The sequence below is a fragment of the Thunnus albacares genome, chromosome 3 (genome assembly GCF_914725855.1).
Source record: "Thunnus albacares chromosome 3, fThuAlb1.1, whole genome shotgun sequence".
Lineage (NCBI taxonomy): Eukaryota > Metazoa > Chordata > Actinopteri > Scombriformes > Scombridae > Thunnus > Thunnus albacares.
The window spans coordinates 38,077,271-38,090,565 of NC_058108.1; the positions used below are offsets into that span (position 1 = coordinate 38,077,271).

Here is a 13,295-nt window from a genome sequence, read left to right on the forward strand (position 1 = left end):
ACCGCCTGACACACCTGGTCACTCACAGACAGACACACACATCAGTTACTGCAGCTTTAAAGAGCAGTGACACTGATCTGTAGTGTTAATAGTGTAGAATCAGCAGGTCTTCTGTTGCTGCATGACCTCTGCTGACCTTTACTGTTACTGACCCCCCCCAGGTGAGTGTTCAGATGTGACTGAGTCAGACCAGAGTGGAAAATTATATTCAGCTAAGCGGAACATGATTCAGTTATAAACAGGCTTTACATACACACAGTGACTTCCAGGCCTCGATAAAGACATGTGGAAGCAGAGAGCGCTCTGTATCGCCGACTGACCAGCTGTGTACCTCTACAGGTGAGTGACAGTGACGAGCTCAGAAATGGACAGCAGCGGCGAGCAGCTGGGCGGCGGCGAGGACGAGGCGGCCTGTACGTCGGCCTCAGAGGGTCTGGAGGAGGGCGAGGTGGAGGGAGAGACGCTGCTGATCGTGGAGTCGGAGGACCAGGGCTCGGTGGATCTGTCACATGACCAGAGTGGAGACTCGCTGACCAGCGACGTGGGCGATGAGGCCGACGGGGGCTGGGCCTGCGAGGACATGTCCTTCTACTGCGACCGCTGCCACAAGTGGATCCCTGCAGGTCAGAATCACTGTCACTCTATTAATATTATTTGTGTTGTTATTGTCAGTGACTGACTGGTTATTTAAGAAAAATATCGTCTTCTATTGGGACGAAAACAGAACGCAGCAGAGTTTCTCTGGATGTTTTGAGACAAAGGTGTTAAAGACTGTGTGTCCTACACAGTCACGACCTTTACAGTGTCACAGTTAAAAAAAAAAATCATAATTTGACAGACAAGTGTCCATTAAAATAACAATTTTATACCAAGATGGACAAAAAGATGAAAAATAAAGACTGTGACAGATGATGGTGTTTATTTTGTAGGCCTGGGAGGATATGCTGATCTCCCAGTTCGATACTATCACAATACTTGAGTGCCGATTTGATTCAGAATCAATTTTCAGTTGAATTAATTGAAAGGAGGCTTATTTCCAGTCTCTTGCTCCAATATTGTGTGTGTTAAACCATTCGCTGGTGTCCTCAGTCCAGTGAAATACAATATGAAACAGAACTGGCAGATAAGAAACGTGGGCCACAGCTTTTTATTTTAAAAAGTTAACTGAATTAATTAATTAATTAATTAATGTGAAGCATCTTACAGTCTCCTGCCTGTATGAGAATAACAGACTGAGGAGGAGGAGGAGGAGGAGGGGTGCTCTGCTGTGTTATTAACATCATGTCTCCAGCAGTAGAGAGCAGCCTCTCTGCTCTGCTGTGTTATTAACATCATGTCTCCAGCAGTGGAGAGCAGCCTCTCTGCTCCGCTGTGTTATTAACATTATGTCTCCAGCAGTAGAGAGCAGCCTCTCTGCTCTGCTGTGTTATTAACATCATGTCTCCAGCAGTGGAGAGCAGCCTCTCTGCTCTGCTGTGTTATTAACATCATGTCTCCAGCAGTAGAGAGCAGCCTCTCTGCTCTGCTGTGTTATTAACATCATGTCTCCAGCAGTGGAGAGCAGCCTCTCTGCTCCACTGTGTTATTAACGTCATGTCTCCAGCAGTGGAGAGCAGCCTCTCTGCTCCGCTGTGTCATTAACGTCATGTCTCCAGCAGTGGAGAGCAGCCTCTCTGCTCCGCTGTGTTATTAACGTCATGTCTCCAGCAGTGGAGAGCAGCCTCTCTGCTCCGCTGTGTCATTAACGTCATGTCTCCAGCAGTGGAGAGCAGCCTCTCTGCTCCGCTGTGTCATTAACGTCATGTCTCCAGCAGTGGAGAGCAGCCTCTCTGCTCCGCTGTGTTATTAACGTCATGTCTCCAGCAGTGGAGAGCAGCCTCTCTGCTCCGCTGTGTTATTAACGTCATGTCTCCAGCAGTGGAGAGCAGCCTCTCTACTCCGCTGTGTTATTAACATCATGTCTCCAGCAGTGGAGAGCAGCCTGTTGTCCAACACGCTGAGCAGCCACAGGTTTCTGGGGTCAAACAGACTGTTCAGAGTTATTTTCTTCACCTCAGAGTTGGTTAGAGTTGTTTAATGCTGCAGTGTGTGTTGGTCGGCTGTTCTCGTTTGTTACTGCTGATCGCTGCTCTGCTAACGTTAGTCTCTGAGTGACGGCTTAGAAAGTTCACAATAAACTACACATCATCTCGCAAAGGTAATTATTTAGTTGTTAAATCAGAAAATGCTTGCAGTCGCTGCATTTTTTGAAGATGAACTACGAGGTAATGCTAGCAGGTGCTGCGTTGCACACAGGTGAGTTCTGTCAACATCACATGACAGAATTTTCAACAAAGGCGGCGGCCAGCCTCTCTGCTGACGTTTAGTGAATAAAACTAAAATATAAAATGACTGAATATATGGGTTCCATGTGTATTATTTATTGTGTGTGTGTGTGTGTGTGTGTGTGTGTGTGTGTGTGTGTTCAGCTCAGCTCCGCGGCGAGCAGCCGAGCTACCTGAAAGGAGACAACTTCTTCAAGTTCGTTTGCTGCGACTGCTCCGAGGATGGCAAGGAGAGCTTTGAGAGGATGAGACTCACCTGGCAGCAGGTACGCACAACAACCACACACTGAGTCATTGTTTCTGTCTATCAAAGGTTTTTATTGAATATCAATCAGCAACAACACAAATACACATACAAATACTTTAACAATTATTATAAAATTGTTATTATTTTTCTATTAACCAAGACCCTAAGATAAAAACATATAAAGTTGAGAATTACATTTTGAAAATGTTTTGAATTCTGTAAAATAATTCATTAAATGAATAAAAAACAAACAAATAATAAATAAATGAAGAGGGGAATAATAATTAGTCAAGGGAAAAACAAAACAGGGCTCCCACTTTATAGAACATATTCACTGCAAACGTTTTAAACAAAATATAAAAGCTGAAAACATCAACTGAGTCATTGGAGACATTTCTGCAGGAAGAACCTGATCTTTACTACCTTCAAAGAGAAATCCAAATTAACTGGGTCTCAGCCTCCTGCTGGAGGGAAACAGGTCGGTTTTGATAGACCATGCATATATTTTTTTGGTCGTGTTCATATTTTCAGCCTTTTTGGAAAGAAGTGGGTCATTTAGTTTCAGAAATTCTTTTTTGTGCCCGGGAAATATTCCCAAAAGTCTGACACAGAGTTTCACGGCTGCAGTTAATAAGACAATTACAAAATGGTGGCTGCAGAGGAACCCTCCCTTCACTGCCTTCTAATCAATATAATCAATTTGATCAATGGAAAAAGTGACATTTGCCCCTCCACTTCAGAGGGAGAAGGATGATATATACTGGATGTTATAATCATCCAGACTTTTAAAAATGTTTCTTTTTTTATGTCTTCTAAGAACTTTATGAACTGTTACTGTGCTTTTTCTTCTGTTGATGCTGTTTTGTCTCTGTCTGTTCTGCATCCACACAAAAAATAAAAACAAGTATTAAAAACATTGTTTTTAACCTTATAGTCATTATGCCGACAATAATATTATGTGTTTTTAAAAACTTGCTGTCTTAGGTGGTGATGTTGGCCATGTACAATCTGTCTCTGGAGGGGACGGGACGACAGGGCTACTTCAGGTGGAAGGAGGACATCTGCGCTTTCATTGGCCGACACTGGAACTTCCTGTTGGGAACAAGGTCACTTTTATACATGCTGTGATGTGTTTGAAAACGTTAAAATGGGAGAAATATTCTAGTTTTTGTCAGAACACGTGCAGCTGCATTCTGGACCAGCTGGAGAGTCTTTAGAGACTTGTTAGAGCAGCCTGATAATAAGGAATTGCAATAAGAAGTAACAAATGCGATGCGTCATGGAGGATTTATCATTAACATGTAGAAACTGAAATTAGTCTAAATAGGACCTAAACCAGCTTAATGCAGTTCCTTTAATGCCAATTATATGTTCTAGTCTCTTCAATAGGATTTGATGGTCAATTGTGTTGAATGCAGCACTAAGATCTAACAGGACAAGTATGGAGACAAATCCTTTGTCTGATGCAGTTAGGAGGTAGTTTGTGACTTTCACCAGTGCTGTCTCTGTGCTATGATGCCTCTAAATCCTGACTGAAAATCCTCAAATAAACTATTGTTATGTAGAAAGTAACATAACTGATTAGAGACTGCTTTCTCAAGGATCTTAGAGAGAAATGGAAGGTTAGATATAGGTCTATAATTGGCTAAAACACCTGAATCAAGAGTAGGTTTCTTAAGAAGAGGTTTTAATTACAGCTACTTTAAAGGACTGTGGTACATAGCCTGTTACTAAAGACAGATTGATCATATCTAGTAAAGAAGTGCTAACTAAGGGTAAGGCTTCCTTAAGCAGCCTAGTTGGGATGGGGTCTAAGAGACAGGATGATGGTTTAGCTGAACAAATCATTGAAGTTGATGTAATCGTAAACAAATTATTTTATTTTATAAAAAGCAAATTATGCATCTGCTTTCTTAGTTTTGGCGAAGAAAAATACTGATTCACAATAAATAAGGAGGAAAAAAAAGAGTCATTGAGAACCAATGCTTGAGGATATCGTGGTGGATATTCACATTTAAGAGGCTGGAATTAGAGAATTTGAACTTTTTTTCTTAAAAGTGACTCAAAATGATTAGCAAATTGTCAAACTAGTTGGCAATTCACTTTGAAAGCTGGCAAGTAATCGATTAATCAATCATTGCAGCTCTAAAATTCACCCACTCAAACATCTGTAATACGGTTTGTTGCCTACCTGACAGGCTCCTTGTACCTTTGACCCCCGTTGGTCCCTAGAAGATAAACTGCTGCTCTTGTTCAGTGTGTTCTGTCTGGATGAACCCCTCGTCTTTGGTCCAGAAGCTGATGAGGTTTTGTTTGAACCAGTGACTCTCTCTCTCTCTGCAGGAAGAAGACGTCGACATGGTGGAGTACGGTGGCCGGCTGCCTGTCAGTGGGCAGTCCTACCTTCTTCCGGTCAGGAGCGCAGGAGTTTGGTGAGCCCGGCTGGTGGAAGTTGGTCCAGAACCGACCTCCAACTCTGCGGCCAGAGGCGGACAAATCCACCACAAAGACCAAAGGTAACCACTGCCTGCAGTCCACCAGGAGCACCCTGATCTGATTTCTTTATACGTTCTTTGGGACATACGTTGGAGTAAATGGATTATTAAACTAATTTGACAGTAGTTCTTTGGGTCACAGAGCATACCAAACTAAACATCCTGTACCAAACGGTTCAGGACGAATACACATATTGTGACACCCCTACTGCAAAGGTTTCAGGTGACCCCTGCAGATGAATGAATCTTGGTGGATATTCTGTTTACCTGCAGCCTCCAAACCTGCAGTGGACCCAATCATCACTGTGGATGGCCTGAGGAAGCGCGGAGCCCGAAACCCCGTAGAGAACGCCATGCAGCTGAAGGAGAAGCGTTCGCGTACTCAGGAGGCCAAAGACATCCGGCGGGCTCAGAAGGAGGCGGTGGGAGGCTACACCGACCGCAGCGCCTCCTCCACGCCGGTCAAACTGGGTGGAGGTCGTGGTGGGAGTGCCGCACGTCGGTCGGACCTCGTTCTGGAAAAAGGTGAAGTCATTGATTTCTCCTCGCTCAGCTCCTCAGACCGGACTCCGCTCACCAGCCCATCGCCATCACCTTCACCTGACTTCTCCGCCCCGGGCACACCGGCCTCTCACTCAGCCACGCCCAGCCTGCTGTCAGAGGCGGACCTTATCCCCGATGCCATGCCTCCACAGGCTCTATTCCATGGTGAGTTAAATCCAATTCTTCTTCAGTAAATTAATCGCTTGTGAGTTTTGAGTTGACATGATATAAATGATGCCATGTCCTCTTTGCTGCTTGGACCTCCAGATGATGAGGAGATGGAGGCGGAGGGGATGATTGACCCGGGGATGGAGTACATCCCCCCCCCCAGTGCCAACCTCGTTGCTCGCAAGAAGCTCCGCCCAGCTCCTCCACACATTAAACGTGAAGCTGACAGCGAGGACGATGAAGGCCGCGAGCGTGAGGAATACTTTGAGGAGCCAATGGGGCGTGGCGAGGGACCATCTCTCTCCACTGGGGGTTGTGTTGGTGCTGCAGGGCCCGAGAGGAGGAGAATAACTCATTCTGAGAAAGCAGACGGACCTGGCGGCGTCTCCCAGAGTCCTCGGTACTCCCCCCTCAGCCTGTATGAGGAGAGGATGCTGCTGCGCCGGCTGGACGCCTGCCCCCTGGCCTTGGCCGTCACCCCGCAGGCCAAACGCCTCCACAGGAAGCTGCTCGTCCGCCAGGCCAAGAGGCAGAGAGGGCTCCCCCTGCTGGATATCGACCGGGCAGTCAGTGCCACCCTCAGCCTGGTGGGAGGCATTTATTGCGCCCAGGAGGCGGGGGCACTGATGGGAGGAGTCATGGGGAAATACTGTACCAACAGCCAGGAGCTGCGGATCCTTGATCGCTTCCAGGTACCTTCCGAAACACAAAGATACTCAGTTTACAGTGACTTTAAAAGAGTTAAGAGGTAAACCCTGATACAGGAGAAGCTGCAACCAGACGATGTTTGGCATGACAGCTGCGCTCAAACCTCCATCAGTCACCACAGCAGTTTCTGATGGAAGACGCTAATGTACGTTTTCATCTGTGATTTCACTCTCAGTTGTAGCTGCTGGTTACCAGCTGGTTTTGGCTGGTTTACCTCCATTACGGCTCCTGGGTTCACTCAGCTCTCAGTGGCGGGATCACTGTCAGTCAAGTTGAGGGGGCGTGTCCCGCAGCCATCATCCCTCTGCTGAGTCTACTGCGCAGACTCTTGTTGCAAATGACGTCACACAAGCAAGATGGCTGCTCCTGAAAACGCCATATTTTAGCTTCACTTTGCTGAGCAGGAGGGAGTGGAGACGTCCAAAACGTTGCAATACAAGTTTTAAATGCTGGAATCACAACTCATTTTTTAATTTTTTTAGCAACATTTTGAGCAAATGCAGGTCTTCCATGGGCCTGAAGTTGGTCAGAGTTGCTCATAATGTCAATACAATTTGACCTCTGTTTACGGCTAAATGAACATATACTACAGTGTTTATGTAGATCAACAACAGATGAATGTTCCAGTTGTCCAAACTGTCTTTTGTAAATATTTAACAGCTTTGGTTTCAGTTTTATGACTACTCGCATTTTGTTGGGGAATCTGAAACCTTGACAGGACCCACTTATAAAGATTATTCATACATAAATGTGTGTTTCTGTGTGCGCAGACCAAACTTTCCAGCAGGAGAGGCATCCAGCATCAAACTGTGTCCTTCTGGCATCGGCTAATGGGAGCAGAAGGCAGTTTGGACCAGAGCATCAAAAGTCCGTATACCTCCCGCATCCTGAAACCCTTCATCAGGTAAAGAGGTTCCTGAAACACTCCAGATGGATGGATTCTATCATTCAGAAAGCACATTGAACAAGTTTCAACAGTCAGTGGTAAAACACCAGATCTCAGCTGGACACACAGATCTTTATAGTAGTATCTATCTATTACAGTAGTAGTGGTAGTAGAAGTACAGTAGTAGTAGTACAGTAGTAGTACAGAAGAAGTAGCAGTAGTACTTGTAGTATTAGTAGTGGTACAGAAGTAGAACTGTATTTGTGTTTCAGGAGAGATTACGAGAACCGTCCGGTGAAGCTGAGGCTGCTGGCAGAGATCAGAGCTTACCCTCACAGGAAGGATCCTGACTGGGTCCCTGAACCTGATGCCCCCATCGACTACTGCTACGTCCGACCAAACCACATCCCCTCTGTCAACGCCATGTGTCACGACAGCTTCTGGCCAGGTAGCACCGGCTAACACGCAGCTCTGACTTCCCTACATATGAAATCCTCCCTCCATGAATCTGTGTCTCCAAAGCCAAAGCTTTTGTGTTCTTTCCGTCCTGCAGGTGTGGACCTGTCAGAGTGTCTGCAGTACCCAGACTTCAGCGTGGTCGTCCTCTATAAGAAGGTGGTGGTCGGCTTTGGCTTCATGGTGCCAGATGTGAAGTACAACGAGGCCTACATCTCCTTCCTGCTGGTCCATCCTGAGTGGAGGAGAGCTGGCATTGGCACCTTCATGATCTACCATCTCATCCAGGTCTGTGAGGGCAGAATGACTAGTGAACACAAAAACACCAATATGGCAACTAAGTGATCAGTATCTTAACAGGTGACTCCACAAAATACGCTCGATCAGAAAAAACTCCTCCAGGTGATTCCAGTATCACAGAGCTGTGACCCTAACCCTCATTGTTTTTACTGTTTACTGCACATGTGTTCTGTCTGATTATTGGCTTGTCAATCAGTAGTAGTAGTGGTATTACTACAGTAGTGTCTGTAAATCAGTGTGAATTGTATTCAGCTGTATGAAAGCTGCTCTACAGACACAGTTTGAGTGACTGAAAATGAAATTGCATCATAATAGCTTCCTGTTCAGATTCAAGTTTCAGGATTCAGACGTGTGACTTTCTGCTGACGCGTCCGTCCTGTGTGTTTTCAGACCTGCATGGGGAAAGACGTCACGCTGCACGTGTCAGCCAGTAATGCCGCTATGCTGCTGTACCAGAAGTTTGGCTTCAAAGCGGAGGAGTACATCCTGGACTTTTATGATAAATACTATCCTGTGGACAGCACAGAGTGCCGCCACGCCTTCTTCCTCCGACTGCGACGCTGAGACGGCAACGCCACCGTCACCTGAGTTCACCTGCAGGACCTGCCAACGTCCTGTCAGTGATGGGTAGACAGTTTTAACCGTTCAGCTGCTCCACTGCAGCACAACACCTTGCTCAGAGGCACCTGGACTGTCGGTGCAGAGGGAGATGTTTTCTCTGCTCAGTTTGTCAAAGTCAATCCAGAGATTCAACCAACAACTGTTCAGTTACGAACATCCGTCTGCAAGAATCCGACAGTACTGACTGAAACAAACTTCACTGTATTTTTGTTAAATTTGTGACTGTTGGTGCTTTCAGGCGACATTAACAACCAAGAAATGAAGACAAACAACAGTTAGAAATGTCACTCAGCTGTAATGTAGTTCTTCAAAATCAGAAGAAAGACTGGAACGACCAAAATCCTCGAAGACATCTAGTTCAGTACAATATCAGAGTTCAGTTCTGCTGTCTATAAATGTCTCGACTGACAACATGACCTGTTAATTTTTGTCTCATTTGCTTCAGTTTTTCCTCTACTGTTGTATAAAGTTCATCTAAGTAAAGTTGTCTGGTTGTTTTTATTTCACTCATTCATTCAGTCAGCAGACTGCAGGTTGTCCAGCAGGGGAGCTGTAACACATCAGCAAAGTTAAAACCTAAAAACATTATACAAAAGTGTGCAAATATGTATTTTATGTTACATTTATTAGCATGAAAGATTTAACACACAAACCCATATTAAATATTTGTTTATTTTTATCAACGCTACACAGAACAAGAACAAGATCTGAAGAAACACTGTACAGACTGTCACCTGTTTCACACACAAGTTTGCAGAATACACGTCTAAAAATTAAAAAAAATATATCTGACTCTCAACTTCAGTCTGACAGCAGGACAGACGTCATTTCACCAAAGTTGCAACATGAGATAATTTCCTCTCAAGTTCATTAGCTAATCAATAGAATTAGCTGTTTGTTTCTGCAGACTAACGCAGGGTTAGCATGTATTTACATACAGTATTACCATGGTGGATTTGTGTTTTACATTTAGACCACAATAACAGCAGTAAACATATTTAATGTTACTATAACTTATAATAAAACTGTAACAAGTGATGTTCCTCACATTCCTGTTCTAAACATCTACATCAGATCACAGTGAATAAAATAAAACTATCTATGAAATGTTCCTTTAAACAAACAATTTAACTATTATATGTAATCTGTTGAACAGCTGCCTTTTTATTGTAGATTTACATACAAAAAACATCTTTATATTTTGCTCCTCTTTGCAGGTACAGGTGCTCAGTTTGGTCGGTAGTGACGTCATCACGCTTCCAATAAAAGTGAAGTCTGTGTCAGTCAGAAAACATCCAGGTTCTGGAACATTGTGAAGATCCCATTCCCATTATCCCATTACAGTTCAAGCCTTTCTAATACACTAACAACAGAAAACAACAACAACTGGACTCAGTTAATCATTTGATTCATTTTACAAACAAACTGTCAATCATGTGGAAACCATGTTTACATTTACAGGCAGTGAGAGATCATGTTGGTACTAAATACCATCAGCTGTGTGTGATCCTGTACAGACTGAACTATCTGGTCAGCAGTGAGAAAGTTTCTCTAACAGGAGGAGACTCTTCCTCCTACAGAGGATACAGAGACACAGAGGAATCAGGCCAGACTGTAAACCAAGCAGAGAGCTTCAGTGAATGTGGTGCTGAAGGTGTGGAGGTGGATCAGTGTGTCAGAGGAGACTCTTCCTACTCCAGATGACACAGAGATGCTGAGGCACCAAACCAGACCCTAAACCCAGCATACAGAGGCTGAGTGAATGTGGTGTTGAAGGTGTAGAGGTGGATCAGTGTGTCAGAGGATACTCTGTAGAAGGACAGAGTGCCAGCAGGACAGTCCACATACACTGCTACTCTGTTAGAGACAGAGGAGGAGGAGGAGGGGGAGGGGATGGGTGTTCCCCTCTTATTGTGATGGACATAGTAATCATCATCAGAGCAAAGCAGACACCAGGACTGATCATTCCATCCAAACGCACATTCATCGCTGCATCCTTTCCTGCTGATTCCTCTGTAACTCACTGATATATAAACTCCTCCTCTCCACTCGACCTCCCAGTAACAGCGACCAGTCAGAACATTTCTACACAGCACCTGAGCCCAGTCATCAAATCTATCTGGATGATCAGGATATGACTGAGCCCCTGCCCCTGTCTCATATGTCACCTTCCTGTTGTTGTGAGACAATTTGAGGTTTATGTTCACTGTGTTTGGATCCAGTGTGAGTTGACAGAAATCTGATGGAGAGAATGAGACACAATACAGCTGCAGTTATTGGTCTATCATCTGTTTGATGATGACATCATCTTCATCCTCAGTAGGATGTGAATGAGCTTTGTTTTCATGAATGAAATGAAAAACACACTTACACCTCCAAGGACCTGGTGTCAACCATCGGACTCCAGCAGGCTGCAGCCTGAAAGGAGGAGGGGGGTCAGAGCAGCACGTTCTCTTTCAGCATGCAAACATGGACATGACATCACTCTAGAAAAAGCAGCTCTGATCCTCATCACACTGAGGTGCTTTGCTGCTGCTAGGCAACGCAACTGTCAATCACATCACATGACGACTATCAACAGGAGCTACATTCAGCCAATCAAAAACCAGCGTCTCAAAGTCAAATCATGTGGACAATGACACTTCTCAGCCTCAGCAGTTTGTATTGTGAACAGATGACAGGACTGTTTGGACTGATTTACACTAACATGAAAATGATAAACCGCCTGTTTTTGTTTGTCTTTCCTCAACAATCTTTGGATGACTGACAAGTTATTTCCTCTCACACAGATGGAACATTCCTGCATGATGGTTACAGCTGACAATCAGCTGCAGTCTGAAGTGTTTGAGATGAGTTCACTGCAGCTTCCTGTTTTTCATTTAGTGTCCATCTGTCTGTCCATACCTGAGAGTGTCCAGTCTCCAGTGTGGATCCTCCAGTCCAGCAGACAGCAGCTTCTCTCCTGATTCTCCTGGATGATTGTAGCTCAAGTCCAGCTCTCTCAGATGGGAGGGGTTGGAGCTCAGAGCTGAGGCCAGAGAAGCACAGCCTTCCTCTGTTATCAGACATCCTGACAGTCTGCAGACACACAAAATAACACACATGATCAGAGATCACTGCAGGACTGTTTGTGGAGTAAGTTTATACTGTCATCACCAATGTGTTTCTCTAATCTTTAGAGTTAAACTTCACACTCCTGTTGTCCCCCCAGGTCAAAATTGACCCAAGGACAACAGGAGGGTAAATACTTCCAGTTACTACTTCTCAATTCAAATGGCCAACCACTGTAAGGCTTGTACTGTAAGGCAGTTCCAGCTTCCTCTAACCTTAGTCAACATGATGTTAACGACTGTTAATTCTTCACTGCATAAGAGTAGGTCTAAATAAAAGAACAGTAAAAGAAGAAGCAGCACAGTGAGCTGCTTAGATGAAGAGCTGCTTAGATGAAGAGCTGCAGGTGACAGACTCTGACTACAATTTGTACGAACATCAAACCTCCAACATGTCACAGAAGTAAATGACTGTCTCAGATGCTCACAGTTGACTACTTGACAGGAATCCCAACTAATATGGCATATAGGGACTGGACGTTGTGGAAATAAAAGTAAAAACTAACAGTAAGGAAACATTTCTGACTCCTTCATATACTTTCAGTAATCATCCAGTTTTAGAAGGTTGTTTGAAAGAAAAGAAGAATTAAATGGTGGTTAAACACATAACAGCTGGGATGCACTGTTATATCACCATTGTGAGTAAAAATCACTATCATCCCAGCTCAGATACTGCTCTGAAATTAAAAGAAATGACTGTTACCAAAAACAGTTGACTGACTGCCTGTATGTGTTTTACTTTGGGCCAGTTACACAGTTCTTCACTCAGTTTTTGAATCTTAAAACTCCTCTCTGGTATTTCAGGTTCCAACAGCAGACACAGAACAAAACTAATAAAAATATGTTAATAGGAAGTTATTCAAGGGGTCTAAACACACAACTGGTCTGAAAATAATTTGAGTAGCGAAAATATCCAGGTGTTTATCTAATCATATAAACAGTTTAAATGGTGATCGGTTAAGCAGGTTGATGCATCCTGACCTGAGAGTTTCCAGTGTACAGTTTGGACTCTCCAGTCCAGCAGACAGCAGCTTCAGTCCTGAATTCTGAAGGTTGTTGTTGCTCAAGTCAAGCTCTCTCAAACTACAGGACTGGGAGCTGAGAACTGAGGACAGAGCTGCACAGCTTCTCTCTGAGAGGTTACAGCCATTCAGTCTGGAGAACACATTTGGAAAAAATACTTAATAAATAATTAATTTTTCTCCCCTCTTGAAAAAATCTCTTTGAATATCTTTTCAATAAACCAATCAACAAATAACTGTACTTACAGAGCTTTGTTGGAGGCTTTGACCACTGGCATCAGCCTCAGAAGAGCCTCCTCTGAAGCAGAGTATTTCTTAAGGTCAAACATGTCCAGACCTTTTTCTGATGACAGTAAGATGAAGATCAGAGCTGACCACTGAGCAGGAGACAGTTTATTTGTGGAGAGACTTCCTG

The 13,295-nt window shown here is 44.2% G+C and overlaps 3 protein-coding genes across 3 annotated transcripts in view; 2 read left to right on the plus strand and 1 right to left on the minus strand.

Annotated features, from left to right (window-relative positions):
• LOC122976076 (protein PET117 homolog, mitochondrial) overlaps positions 1-431 on the plus strand; it is a 1,496-nt gene extending 1,065 nt beyond the window's left edge. Inside the window, exon 3 of the mRNA XM_044344366.1 lies at positions 340-431. Within this exon, the coding sequence (XP_044200301.1) occupies positions 340-347 (8 nt within the window). The 3' untranslated portion in view covers positions 348-431. The remainder of the gene's footprint in view (positions 1-339) is intronic.
• Positions 365-9,231, plus strand: kat14 (lysine acetyltransferase 14). The gene is made up of 10 exons (XM_044344188.1): positions 365-623; positions 2,469-2,590; positions 3,556-3,677; positions 4,915-5,087; positions 5,340-5,774; positions 5,877-6,469; positions 7,256-7,389; positions 7,644-7,819; positions 7,925-8,115; positions 8,518-9,231. Exons 1-10 carry the CDS (start codon positions 365-367, stop codon positions 8,689-8,691), a joined length of 2,379 nt encoding a protein of 792 aa, XP_044200123.1. The 3' UTR covers positions 8,692-9,231.
• Positions 9,232-11,666: 2,435 nt separating this feature from the next.
• Positions 11,667-13,295, minus strand: LOC122976068 (ribonuclease inhibitor-like; the record flags this gene model as incomplete). The annotated part of the gene is made up of 3 exons (XM_044344353.1): positions 13,127-13,295; positions 12,840-13,013; positions 11,667-11,826 (listed from the first exon to the last, which is right to left on the minus strand). Coding segments are annotated over exons 1-3 (417 nt in total), but the record flags the coding sequence as incomplete, so codon positions are not given.

Excerpts from the sequence above, each read along its gene's own strand:
- kat14 (XM_044344188.1), top strand. The coding sequence starts at position 365 with ATGGACAGCAGCGGCGAGCAGCTGGGCGGCGGCGAGGACGAGGCGGCC. Across the intron at positions 624-2,468 it reads CCACAAGTGGATCCCTGCAG|CTCAGCTCCGCGGCGAGCAG; the intron begins GTCAGAATCACT and ends GTGTGTGTTCAG. Across the intron at positions 2,591-3,555 it reads TGAGACTCACCTGGCAGCAG|GTGGTGATGTTGGCCATGTA; the intron begins GTACGCACAACA and ends TTGCTGTCTTAG.